Genomic DNA, 12,416 nt, shown 5'->3' with positions numbered 1-12,416 from the left:
TATATATATTTTAAAGTGAATTTAATACATTCCTTCTATATCTATTTCTATATTTTACATTTTATATGTTTAATTCCAAATTTAAAAAAGAGACAAGATAATGGACAAATCAGGATTCTGGTGGAACAAAAACTGAATAAATAGATTGTTCATTATTTTGTTTTTTCTCGATCTTCATGGTCCTCCGTAAATACGTCAATTACTCTCACCTTAGTTCTTTCCTTCTATTAGTTTCTACTTTATTTGTTCTTTACTGTTTATTATTTTATTCAATGATACTCTACCTGTGAATTTCATGCTTCATATTTATTATTGTAATAATTATTTATACTTAGTTCTGTTCATAAGCTTTGCGTTTCTACGTGTACTATTCGAGTTCCACGTTTGTCCACCTCTCGGATTATCTTTCTTCATAAAATAAATTAATAAACATGTCTTGTAACAGAGTGCGTACATTTGGCTAGTGCCTCCTAAGGATAGGCGAAAGAACAAGAAATTGCCTTTTCACTTTAAATTTTGATCTTGATGGTTTAGAAAGATACTTCTCGTATAGGTCCAAACAGATATAAGTACTACACTTTTTTTTTTAACAGTATTATTTAATTTTTATTTAAAGGCATCAGACTTTAGTACATAAAAAGGCCACATTCTGTAGAATCACGCAGATAATGAATTACAAATTATGAAAAATATAACCATTTAAATAAATAAGTTAACCATGCCAACAGCTGGACAGGCCGAAGCGCGAGCAGATCCAGATTGGAGAAGAAGAACAGGAGGTGGAGCTGTCGGTGCGAGTGGAGCGGCTGGAGATCGAGGCCCAGGACCTGCGGGTGGTCCCTCCCCCGGGCAGGCTGCTCACCCCCAGCAGGTACCGGGCCGGAGGGTCAGTAGAGCGGTCCACTCAGACCGAGTCCAGGTTAGTCAGGATCCATATCTCTATCCATCTGGGTATCTGTCTCGACTATAATGGATCTCTGTTTAGTGGAAGGGTGAAAGGGATGAGGAGATTCCTGAGGCTAGAAGAGAGGCCCAAGTGGGGAGTCAATCGGCCGACCACGCAGTATGTCAAAGCCAGCGACCGGGATCCCTTCAGGAGGCCTCGTCATCCTGTCAGGACTTCGCCTAGGGATAGCAGGTATTATTATATTTCAAACAGCATTATTTGAAACTTACTCTTCACTATTCTTGGTCCTGTACAAACATCCTAGGACTTTTAATTTCTTTACCTTTTACTAGTACAAAAAAGTCCTGAAGTCAATTTTGGCCGTTCTCTCATCTCTCTCTACAACTTACTTATTGGCTTGTATATTTTGAAGAAACATTATTGTTTTTCCAGGTTAAAATATTTATTTTAATATTTATTTGGACACCATTAAATAAATATGCGAAAACTTATATATACTATTTTTAAACTTTTATAGTATTACGATTATTTTTTTATTCTAAATTATTAAAATATAATAATTAAATAGCGATACTTCATTAAAATGTTTCACACACAAACTAAGTTTTAGTTACAGTTCCAGATCACCGTCACCTCTTGATAATTCAAAAGCTTCCTTTAACAGCGTAAGCTCCCTTGGAAAAAGCAATGCTACATATACAGTTGCTGGTAAGTACTTTAGTCATTTACATCAATATTACGAATCTGGAATACACCAGTTTCATCCTATATCTTGGTGTATGATATTATGATATATGAATAATAATATTAGAAATAATAATTGAAACTATGCTAGTAAGTCTTAAAAGATCCTAATTGTCAAGGTTGATTTTGAGGAAAAGGTGAAATGTATGAAGCACTCCGTTACTTCATTAGTGTTTATAAGCTTGCCGAGTTTTAAGTAAGTTATTACAGAAACTAGAATAAACTAAAATGCCCACCTGGAATATTTTCTAATAAATATATCTGTACCTTTCTTTCATACATCCGAAAAAAAAAAATCGTATTTAAAAACGTTTCAAAATTGATATAGATTTCGAAAATAAATAATGTATGATACCTCACAAATCTGAAACAAAACATTAAAAAAAAAAAACTTGAAATATAAAAACATACCAAATTCAAACTGCAGAAAATTCTATATTTCATTAGCATCCGCCATCAAATTCTGAATCTTTTGAGAAAATAAATTTTATTCAAAAATGTTGTGCTGCCCAACTGTATTGGGTTGCTAAATACACAGCATACTTAAATCTAGTCAGATAATTTCTTAAAATCTTAAGGGTTTAGTCAAGTAAACTTATACTATATAATAGTAATATATGATAGTATAATTATAAGATTTTCCCTATTTCTTAACCATTTATAAAACCACCCAGTCTATATCCATTAGGTCCGATTGCACTATCACAGCTTAAACTAAGATTAGTGAAATCTCCGCTAAACTTAATAATTATCCGTTGCACCAGAAAAGATAACCTTACCTTAGCCTTACCGGCCAAACTGAGATTTAGAGCAAACCTACGTTTAAAACCTTCCATAGTTCCAGTTGGATCTGTCATCTAGTGAAGGCATATTGTATTATTCCGTTTCATTCCGAATTCAATAAAATAGATTAAATCGAGATAGACTCCGTCCTCAACCAATTTTTTACAGTTGTCGAATTTCGACTGTCAAAAGTGACTGTTGAATTAATTTTAAATTTAATTAGATCCACGATTTCTAACATTAGTGATAGCAATTATGGAGTTGACGCAGAGCTAATGTCACCGGCAGCACTGCCCAATCAAAAATTACCCCCTCAGCATTGTAAATACCCGTTTTATCCGTAGACCAGAAATGGTTACTAAATAACCGGAGTTTTACTATGTATACTCTTGGATAAATCTAAGTTATACGAATCTTAGTTTTACCGGAGGTTGGTGTTACCGGCCCTTAATGTATTAACATAAACCAGAATAAGTGGAATATTGCGTATTACATTCCACTGCAAAGTGAAAAACTAACAATACCTGCCTGGCACCATATGATGTGACTCCTCAGCGAATAAAATGGACTCAAGGCCGCTTCAGGTTAAAAAAGGAAGTAGGTGAGCCCTTTAAACCCAACACAAATTCGTTCTGAATTATTAAAGTAATCAGAAAAAAATTTAATTCTTTATTAAATTATTAATTTATTTGTCCACTAATACAGTCCCTTTCAGTAATATTAGGAAATCCATTATTATGTTCTATTGGTACCTATTCTGCGAGGCAAGTGGAAATTTTGACAATGCATGCGTTTATTTTTTTAAGGAAGACTGAGAGAGCAATCCGAACATTTTTCATCCTAATGATAAAAGATCTACTAGTTGAAAAATTTAGATAGAATTTTCGAAGAACTGCGGGTGCGAGGTCTATCAGAAGTTGACAAATGAAACTTTAGGATCTACTTATTCCAGTTTATGTTAAGTGGATGAAATTAACACAATCGAGCTAATCAAAATGAAATAAACCGTCCGTAGCTCTAGTGGTAAGGCGCAGGTCTTACCAGTCTCAGATCTGCGAGCGGTGCCGGTTTGAATCCGGCCTGGGACATTGACTATGTTCATTGAGTGGCGGTCCCAAAAAATGAAAACCTAGACTCCCCACTATTGTTAGAATAGGTTGGTAATATAATCCCTCCCTCCCGGATATAAATAAGAAAATATTAAAAAGAAATTCCATAATATTGAAGAATGAAGAATTGGAAAAATGAAGTCCACACATTACAAAACTTATTCAACCCACAAAGTCCACTTATTCAATCTTTTACCATTTTCAGAACAGTGTGAAAGAGAATGAATTCAATGATACGAATTAAAATTGAAATTTTGACATGTTTGAAACTTATATAAGTAGTTAGTTAAATAATAACATAATTCCAATCATCAATGACCTTTCTCTCCATTCAACATTCACAAAAACATTTATTTGCTGACAATGTCCAAATTTACCTTTAAAGGCATTAACAGAATAAGCACTTGAGCAACCCTCAATAAACCTAAGTTATATGTCGAGAAAACTAAAGCATCCCTAGATCTACCAACCTTATCCTGAACAATAACCCTATCTCAACCAAAAAACTTAGAATTACTGTAACGGTAAGACAATAGCTGTAAACAACTGCTTGAGGAAGAACCTACCTCTTTGGCAGTCGATAACAATATCGATTCAATGAGGAAGGTTGCAAAAGTCGTAATTAGTTTTGTTGCCATGCGGTCCGTGCAAGATTTGGAAGATTGGTGGATTCATGGAAGGAGTGCTTTTTAAGAAGAGGATGCGAGTGTGGGCTCCCCGGACTTAAGTGTATCTCATAGTTTGATATTGTTCATTAGGGCAAATGTTATTTATTTATTACGCAGGCCTATATTTGTCATCAAAATAAAATTCTTTTTGTTTAATTAACTGAGGTGTATTCATTGAGCATAAATAAAAAAAGATCACACTTACTTTTGACCAAACGCATTTCTTTAAACAACGCATCCCTCAAATTTCCCGTTGAGCCATAGACACTCTTGAGAAATTCATTGTTCTTTGCTAACTCTCAGTTTCAGTCCTTGTTTTCTTTGGTGAATTCAAAGCTAAAGCCTAAGCTATGAATTGATCCATACGATTTGTTTTTTGAAACACTAGAAATACTTACAAAACCCCGTACTTGTCGGAGTTAACGTTACCCTACCCTTTCAAATAGTATTTTCTAGCGTCCTTCCTATTCTAAGTGATTAGTAATTAGTGATTAGTATGAACTCCGTGCTCTCCTATATCCTAAAAAAATGTTCAAATCATCTGTTCAGTCCCATCATACCAGGTCTCGTCCATCTTTATTTTATCCCCTATACTATTTTTCACTTTATTCTTATTTATTAATCTTTTTCTTTTTATCTATATCTCTCTTAAAATCTTTGATAAATAATTATCGATTTTCAGTCATGTAAATGAGAAAATGATATTCCCGATTTTTCCATCAAATGGTCACAATTGCACCATATTACCAATACCCAGGATATATAGATTACTTTGAGGGGGCAATGAACTTGGAGGACCAATCAGTTCCACCCTAAGGGACATAGAGATATCGCATGCCCTTGGGGTCGTCGGCACAAAAACACGCAATAATAGCCATCATGTGGCAACTGATGTCTGTTGATTGTTGCCTTAGCACACAACTGGCTCAACAAGTGGCGGTACTATTTTCTATTAAAGGGGCCCTTTGATAAGTTATTAATAGAATCCCTTTATCATAATTTTATCACGACGACCATATTTGACTGTCAGGATCATGCATAGTAAAGGTATTGGGAGGTTGAACAACAGTATTGAACTATATGCATCCCCTTTGAAGAGGTTGGATGAACCTAAATAAGGCTGACTGGACGTTCCAGTAATAAGTATTAGATATATTTTTATATCTAATAAGTATTATATTATTTATTATCTAATAAGTATTATACTAATAAGTATTAGATTTATTTTTTATTAATATAGTTGTTTGAGAGTGGTTTAGTTTCGTTTTAAAACAATTTTGATCCTTTTTCTCTCAACTTTATTCTTTTTTAACATCCGACGTTTCGACCTCTCAGGTCATTCTCAAGGATTCCTTATTCTGTCTTCAATCATTCCTTTTTTTCTTTAAAATTCATTAATGCCGGCTAATTGCCTTTGTCCCAATAAATTCTTCTATTAAATTATTTCCTAAATTTAAAACTTTTATTAACCACTTTTATGTTCATTAACAAACTCTCAAACTGAGAAAACATGTTCTGTTTGGAGTTTGTTAATGAACATAAAAGTGGTCAATAAAAGTTTTAAATTTAGGAAATAATTTAATAGAATAATTTATTGGGACAAAGGCAATTAGCCGGCATTAATGAATTTTAAAGAAAAAAAGGAATGAAGACAGAATAAGGAATCCTTGAGAATGACCTGAGAGGTCGAAACGTCGGATGTTAAAAAAGAATAAAGTTGAGAGAAAAAGGATCAAAATTGTTTTAAAAAGTTCATAAGTATTGTTAAAGCCACCACAAATCTACAAAGTCTTTTTGAAGGAAAGCTTAAAAGAATAAAAGAAAAAAAAACTGGCTCGGGTATGAAGATTTACCTGGCGAGGCCATCAATTGAAAGCATAGACAGAGTATTAGGTTTCAAGAGTTAACAAAAGAGTTCAAATAAAATAATGAATATAAGTCAAAATAAAAGGACTATTAGATAAAAATAAAATTAGCAAAACCAATTATGAAGAGAGAGAAACAAGCATACAAAATTAATATATAGATGATAAAATACTGGATGAAAGGTCACAGAGATTGGATGGTCCTGAAGATAAGATGATCCACTGCGACAGGTCAGATGTATAGGTTATTGCTTCTAGTACAAGAGCCTGGACGAAAAAAGGCAGTTTATCTCACCCCAATTTGTGATTACTTTAATGAAAACTATGTATTCAAAACTGATGAGTCGGGCAAGTATAGGTAGCGGAAATAAAAAATGACGGCTGTTTCAAAACCTTAAAAAACATTAATTTTTCATTCGGAGCTCTATATATTAAAAACTACCAACAGTATTAAAAAAGCTAAAAGAACATTATTTAGAGAAGAGTAAATTTTCTGAAATATTAGCCTTAATAGAGATATTGACGTCCAATAGTTCTCGAGATATAGCCTTTTAAAAAGCAACATTTCATAAAAATGTACTGAAATATCAATAGTTAGTGAATCTAGTTTGAGTAATCTATATCTCAATAACCATTCGACGTCCAAATATCTATTAGCACTTAAATCAAAGCTAGTTTAATGAGCTATAAAGTAGTTTATGATGTTTATTTTCATAGTAATAGTAGTTTTTATGACATTTGTTAAAATAAATTAATGTATAGTTGTTCGGACAATAGGTTTTATTTATGAAAAACTTTATTTCAGAAACCATAAGACGTATAGATGTCTGCCACCCCTCAAACTAAAGCTAGTTAATTTTACTATAAAATACTTAATAATGTTTATCTTTTTAGGAGTAGTAGTGTTTATGATATTTGACGAAATAAACTCACAAAATGTTAATTTCTAGTTCTTCATATAAAATGTTTGGTTTTTGAAAAAATATATCTCTAGACCTATAAGACGCACGTGTGACTGCCAACCCTCAAAATAAATAAAAATTTAACTTTCGATAAAATAGTTGATGACACTTATCTTCTATGGGCTAGTAGTTTTTATGATATTCACATATGAATATAAATTTGGCTAATGAAAATTAGTCCGAACAACATACATCTATTTATTTTAACAAATGTCATAAAAACTACTATTCCTATGAAAATAAACTACTTTATAGCTCATTAAACTAGCTTTGATTTAAGTGCTAATAGACATTTGCTCGTCGAATGGTTATTAAGATATAGATTACTCAAAATAGATTCACTAACAACTGATATTTTAGTACATGTTTATGAAATGTTGATTTTTAAAAGGCTATATCTTGAGAATATTGGACATAAATAGCTCTATTAGGGCTACTATTTCAGAAAATTTACTCTTCTTTAAATATTGTTCTTTTATATTTTCTAGTGTTGTTGGTAGTTTTTAAGATATAGAGCTCCGAATGAAAAATTAACTATTTTTAACGTTTTGAAACAGCCGCCATTTTTTGTTCCCCTACCTATACTTGGCAGACTCATCAATTTTGACTAGTAATTATACATAGTTTTTAATTAAGTAATCAAAAATTGGGGTGAAATAATTGTGTTTTTTTTTTTTAAATAACTACTATTTATAGTTATAAATATCGTCCCAACTCTCAAATTGGTCAAAACGTTTGTACTGGCTCTTTGATGCATTCAGTATTCAAATTTTAATTAAAATAATTAACTTAGTGGTATTCATAGACGCAGTTGACTATATTATATATTAATCACAATAAAAATGAAATTTTCAGACACAACATGATTCACGCAGATAGGGTCTGGTAGCAAAACCAGATTCAGAAATCAGACTACTAATGGCGACTAGTTGTTCCATTGGTAGGCGACACCAACCAAATAATCCCTACTGACCTTTATTCCTGGATTTAAATATTACAATACAAAGTATAAATGTATAAATATATAAATAAGTATAAAAGTATAAATGCATCTGTTCCTTTTAAAATAAAAATATCTTATAAAGAAAATAATAAAATTACAATTAAATTAAATTATATGACTATTTAAAAATTACTGCGTTCATAAACCCTAGTAAGGAACTAAGTTTTGAAATAAATACGAATAAAACAAAATATATGGTTAGCAGTAGAAACGAGGGCAATTTCAGTGATATAGATATAGGGGGAAATGTGAACAGGTAGATAGGTTTAGGTATTTAGCTTCTATGGTAACTAGAAAAAATTAAATTGATGAGGAAATAGAAGCGGGGTTTTAGGCGAAAAATGCTTGTTATTTTTCAATTTCGAAATTGCTTAGCTCGCGCCTTCCATCCAAAAACCTAAAAATTAAGATTTACATAACTATTATTCTCTCCACTGTTCTTTATTGACGCAAGACGTGGCCACTTACACTAAGAGATGAACAGCGCCTTAACGTTTTAGAAAATAAAGTATTGCGTAGAATATTCGGGCGAAAAAAGGATGAATTAATGGGAGAATTTGAAAGACTACACAACGCTGAATTAAGTGTATTGCACCTGGATAATATATTTTAGGTTATGGCATTGCGGCATGTGAGGTTGTGGGACTTAGTAACCAGCGGATCCCTAAATGTTAATAAACACTGAACCGACGGGTAAACGTCTGAGGGGTAGGCCGAAAGGATTGTGTTAAAACTGATTTAGTAGATTTTGGTTTGGAAGGGCGTCACTTAATAAGCATAAGTTAAGCCTGTATTATTATCTACAAATTAATTGTAAAAAGTTAACTTGGCATGAACAAGTGTTTAGGCCTCGACCTTACCTGACAAGGACTGCTTGATTTTATTTATCTCTTGAGTGAGCGGAATTCGACATACTGCTGGTTTGCTTGAACAGTGGTACATCTGACAATAAAAAGTGTTTTTTTTTATTTTAGGAATTCCATAGATTGTACTGTAATCTGAAGTTAATTTATAACAACTGTAATAGCTTTAGGAAGCTGTGTAGGACGACCTCAGTAAAGAATGTAACCACATTCTACGGTACAGTCTTGGGAATACGACCAATTCTAAATGAAATGAACACTTATTTTTCTGATAAGATATGCCTCAATTCAAGCAAAGCAGCGTTGTGAGCTCCAACTAAAGCATTGATAATAATAGTTTAGGTTTGGTATAATCGTAAGAGAAGCAGATTGCTCCAAAATGTCGAGTGGCTTGGTGTACTTTCTATATAATAGTTTAGTGTATTTTAAATTTATTTTGATGTTTCACTTATTAAACTAACACATTTGATAAAAATTTGTAAACGAGTGATTAATTTTCAATTTTGATTAATATAGTCAAAAACTTTAAATTATTCCTAACTCAACAGGCTCACGAAGATCGATGAAGGTTACTCGGGGGGTGTGCACCCCCAGGATTATGCAAGTGATTCCCACTGGAGGCATCATCAGGAAATCATCTGCCGGAAAGAGAATCATCTCAATCAGAGGTAATATAAGATTAGAAATAATAATTATTATCTGAAATAGGTTATATACAACTATAGGCAATCTTTTGACCTTTGAATGTAAAATTAGGTTGAGTTTAGAACATGTTAAGGGGTTGAGAGTACACCAGCTTAAAGAGGACTCATAATAGTGTGGAAAAGATTAAAACACGACATAAAATGGATTTATATCACAACCTCCTATGACTTATCGCTAAAGTATTTTGATTTACCTTCATAACATTATTTCTGTTGCGAACGGAATCCAACGTCTAAGGGAATTCCCTAGCGCTTTAAATACCAGGAACTGCTTGTTTTGGATTATCGGTATTTGAATATTATTGCAAAATAAAACTCTGTAAATGTATTAAATTATTGCACAAAAGGAAAAAATATATACAAGATCATTAATAATGGAGTGTATAAAAAAAAAAAAAAATGACCGTTTTATCAATTCAAGATTTTAAAGGACTTTAAATATTTTAATCTTCTGTAATACTTAATAATCCCTTTAGAACATTCTGTAAGCTTGTTTTATCCCATTCGACTTCGACAGTGTCCTGCGAAATTCTCGTAATTTTAAGGCATTACTGAAAAAAAAAATTCAGAGCTGCTGCAGCAACTCGTGAAATTATTAAATATGAAGGAGAAGGTGTCCTTGGCCAGTGGCGCTGTGCGGTGTTGGTTTGAAAAATCAAGCAGTGGAGAAACGACGTTGGAAAGGAAGAAGGGCTCCGGGCGACCATTAATGAATATTGCTGAGGTTCAGCGTGGAGCTGTTGAGTCAAATCCGTCCACAAGCACTCGCGAACTTGCCAGGGAGTGTGGTGTGTCGAAAGATACTGTTAGTCGCCATCTACTCTCCATGGGGAAGGTGAAGAAGAGCAGTAGACTGGTCCCTCACGAACTTACTCCACAGCAATCAGCTAAGAGGTTAGAAATTTGTGAAAACAAGTTTAAAGAACTCCATGGGTTCGAACTTCTGCCTCATCCACCATATAGTCCAGACCTCGCACCATCGGAATACTATTTGTTTCCATCCATGGCCCATTTCCTTCAAGGGAAAAAATTTGATAATTTTACAGAGCTTGAAATTGCGGGCCAAGAGTTCTTTGACAGCGATCCCACAGAATGGTATCAGCGTGGGATCTTGCAATTGGCTAGCAATTGGCTAATGACGGTAGATAACAACGGACTATAGTTTGAGTATTAATTGTATTTTATATCAAGAAATAATAATACAAATACTTGGTTAAAAACGGTCATTTTTTTTTATAAACCCCATTAGTATAAATAAGGTATATATATTGAGTTAGTAATGTTAGTAAACTAAAATGAAACAATAAAGATTTATAAAAAAATAATTAAATAAATAAAATATAACGAATTAATTAGCATAAAATATAAAAAACAAATGAGAGGTCTTATTTACAAAATAAAATATTCATGGTTAATAATAAATTAATGACAGTGAATAGTAATGCCTATCTGACCTTACGTTGAGGAGGAAGGCCGTAAGAAGATGATGGCAAAGTATAAATTGTTGATCACAGTCCCCTCGTAAGCTGAAGATGACGATAAGATAATGCTTGTATATTGCAGTCACATTAACACAGTACGATACATAAAACAACAAGCGCTGGGAATCGTAACGAAGCCTTACAGTCGAGAGAGTGTTTTAAACGCATATGAAGCAGCCGATAGTGTTTTGTTATAAAACTGCTGTGCTATTAATTCCTTATTACAGACAATTGAATATTCCTATTTACAAAATATTTTATATTATGTTACTGAATAATTTATACAATTAAAATAAGTAGACTGACACCGAAGTTATTTAGTGTGCAATATGTTTATCTTTAAAAAAAATAAACAAATTAAAAATTTTCAATCTATAAAAAAATAAATAAAATGTTTACGTGCGTAAACAATGTCCTCCAATTGAAGTTTTCTTCTTAAGTTTTGCGAATTATGTATTATAATCTTTACGATGCTTTCTTATTGATTATTATATTTATAATAAATAATTAACAGTTTATTCATTCTATTCTTTATTAAAAGTAATTAAAATTATATATATTTTTTTCAGGAAATTTTGGAAATAACGGAACGAAGCGGCTTCATCTACCTCAGCAGGACACGGAGAACGTACTTCCAAAAAAAATTGAAGTTTCCGAATTTTTGTCAGTTAACCAGGTTCTATCCCAACTGATTGACCTCAAACACGTAAGAAACAATTTAACTTTATATAAATAAATTAATTTTGAATTTATACTAATCGGTGTTCATTTTTTTTATGAAAAACATTATTTATAAAGTGCTAGTATAGTGAAAATAATTCAAAGTCTCCAAAGAGCACTTAAATGATGAATGCTTTGAATACAAAATCTTACTGGTCTAAAATTTTAATAAGAACATTAACTTATACCAACAAACATTATAGAACAAGAGCCCAAGAGCAGAAAAAAGGCAATTCGGAGCTCTATATCTTTACAACTATCAACAACAATAGAAAGTCTAAGAGAGCATCATTTAAAGTAGAGTAAATTTGCTGAAATGTAAACCCTAATAGAGCTATTTACGTTCAATAGTTCTCAAGATATAGCTTTTTAAAAAGAAACATTTCATAAATGTTCTATGGAACGTATGAAAGATCAGTAGTTAGTGAATTAATTTTTAAAAATCTATATTTAAAAAACTATTTGACGTACAGATATTCATTAGCAGTCAAATTAAAGCTAGTTTAATGAGTTATAAAGTAGTTTATGACGTTTATTTTCGTAGAATAGTATTTTTCATTAAATTTGCTTAAATAAATTGATTTATAGTTGTTCGGATAAATTTTTA

General features: G+C 32.1%; 1 protein-coding gene across 3 annotated transcripts in view; it reads left to right on the top strand.

Annotated features, from left to right (window-relative positions):
• Positions 1–12,416, top strand: part of LOC106687879 (coiled-coil domain-containing protein 66) — a 51,815-nt gene that overhangs the window by 37,887 nt on the left and 1,512 nt on the right. For 2 of the 3 annotated variants that reach the window (XM_014432037.3, XM_014432034.3), the window contains exons 10-14: positions 729–919; positions 986–1,138; positions 1,518–1,615; positions 9,453–9,572; positions 11,659–11,795. In XM_014432037.3, coding sequence (XP_014287523.1) covers positions 729–919; positions 986–1,138; positions 1,518–1,615; positions 9,453–9,572; positions 11,659–11,795 — 699 coding nt within the window. The remainder of the gene's footprint in view (positions 1–728; positions 920–985; positions 1,139–1,517; positions 1,616–9,452; positions 9,573–11,658; positions 11,796–12,416) is intronic. The other variant, XM_014432035.3, reaches the window with a different exon arrangement.

The sequence above is a fragment of the Halyomorpha halys genome, unplaced genomic scaffold, assembly GCF_000696795.3.
Source record: "Halyomorpha halys isolate HHAL.00 unplaced genomic scaffold, Hhal_1.1 Scaffold1020.1, whole genome shotgun sequence".
NCBI lineage: Eukaryota > Metazoa > Arthropoda > Insecta > Hemiptera > Pentatomidae > Halyomorpha > Halyomorpha halys.
This window is presented reverse-complemented; position numbering and strand designations above follow the sequence as displayed.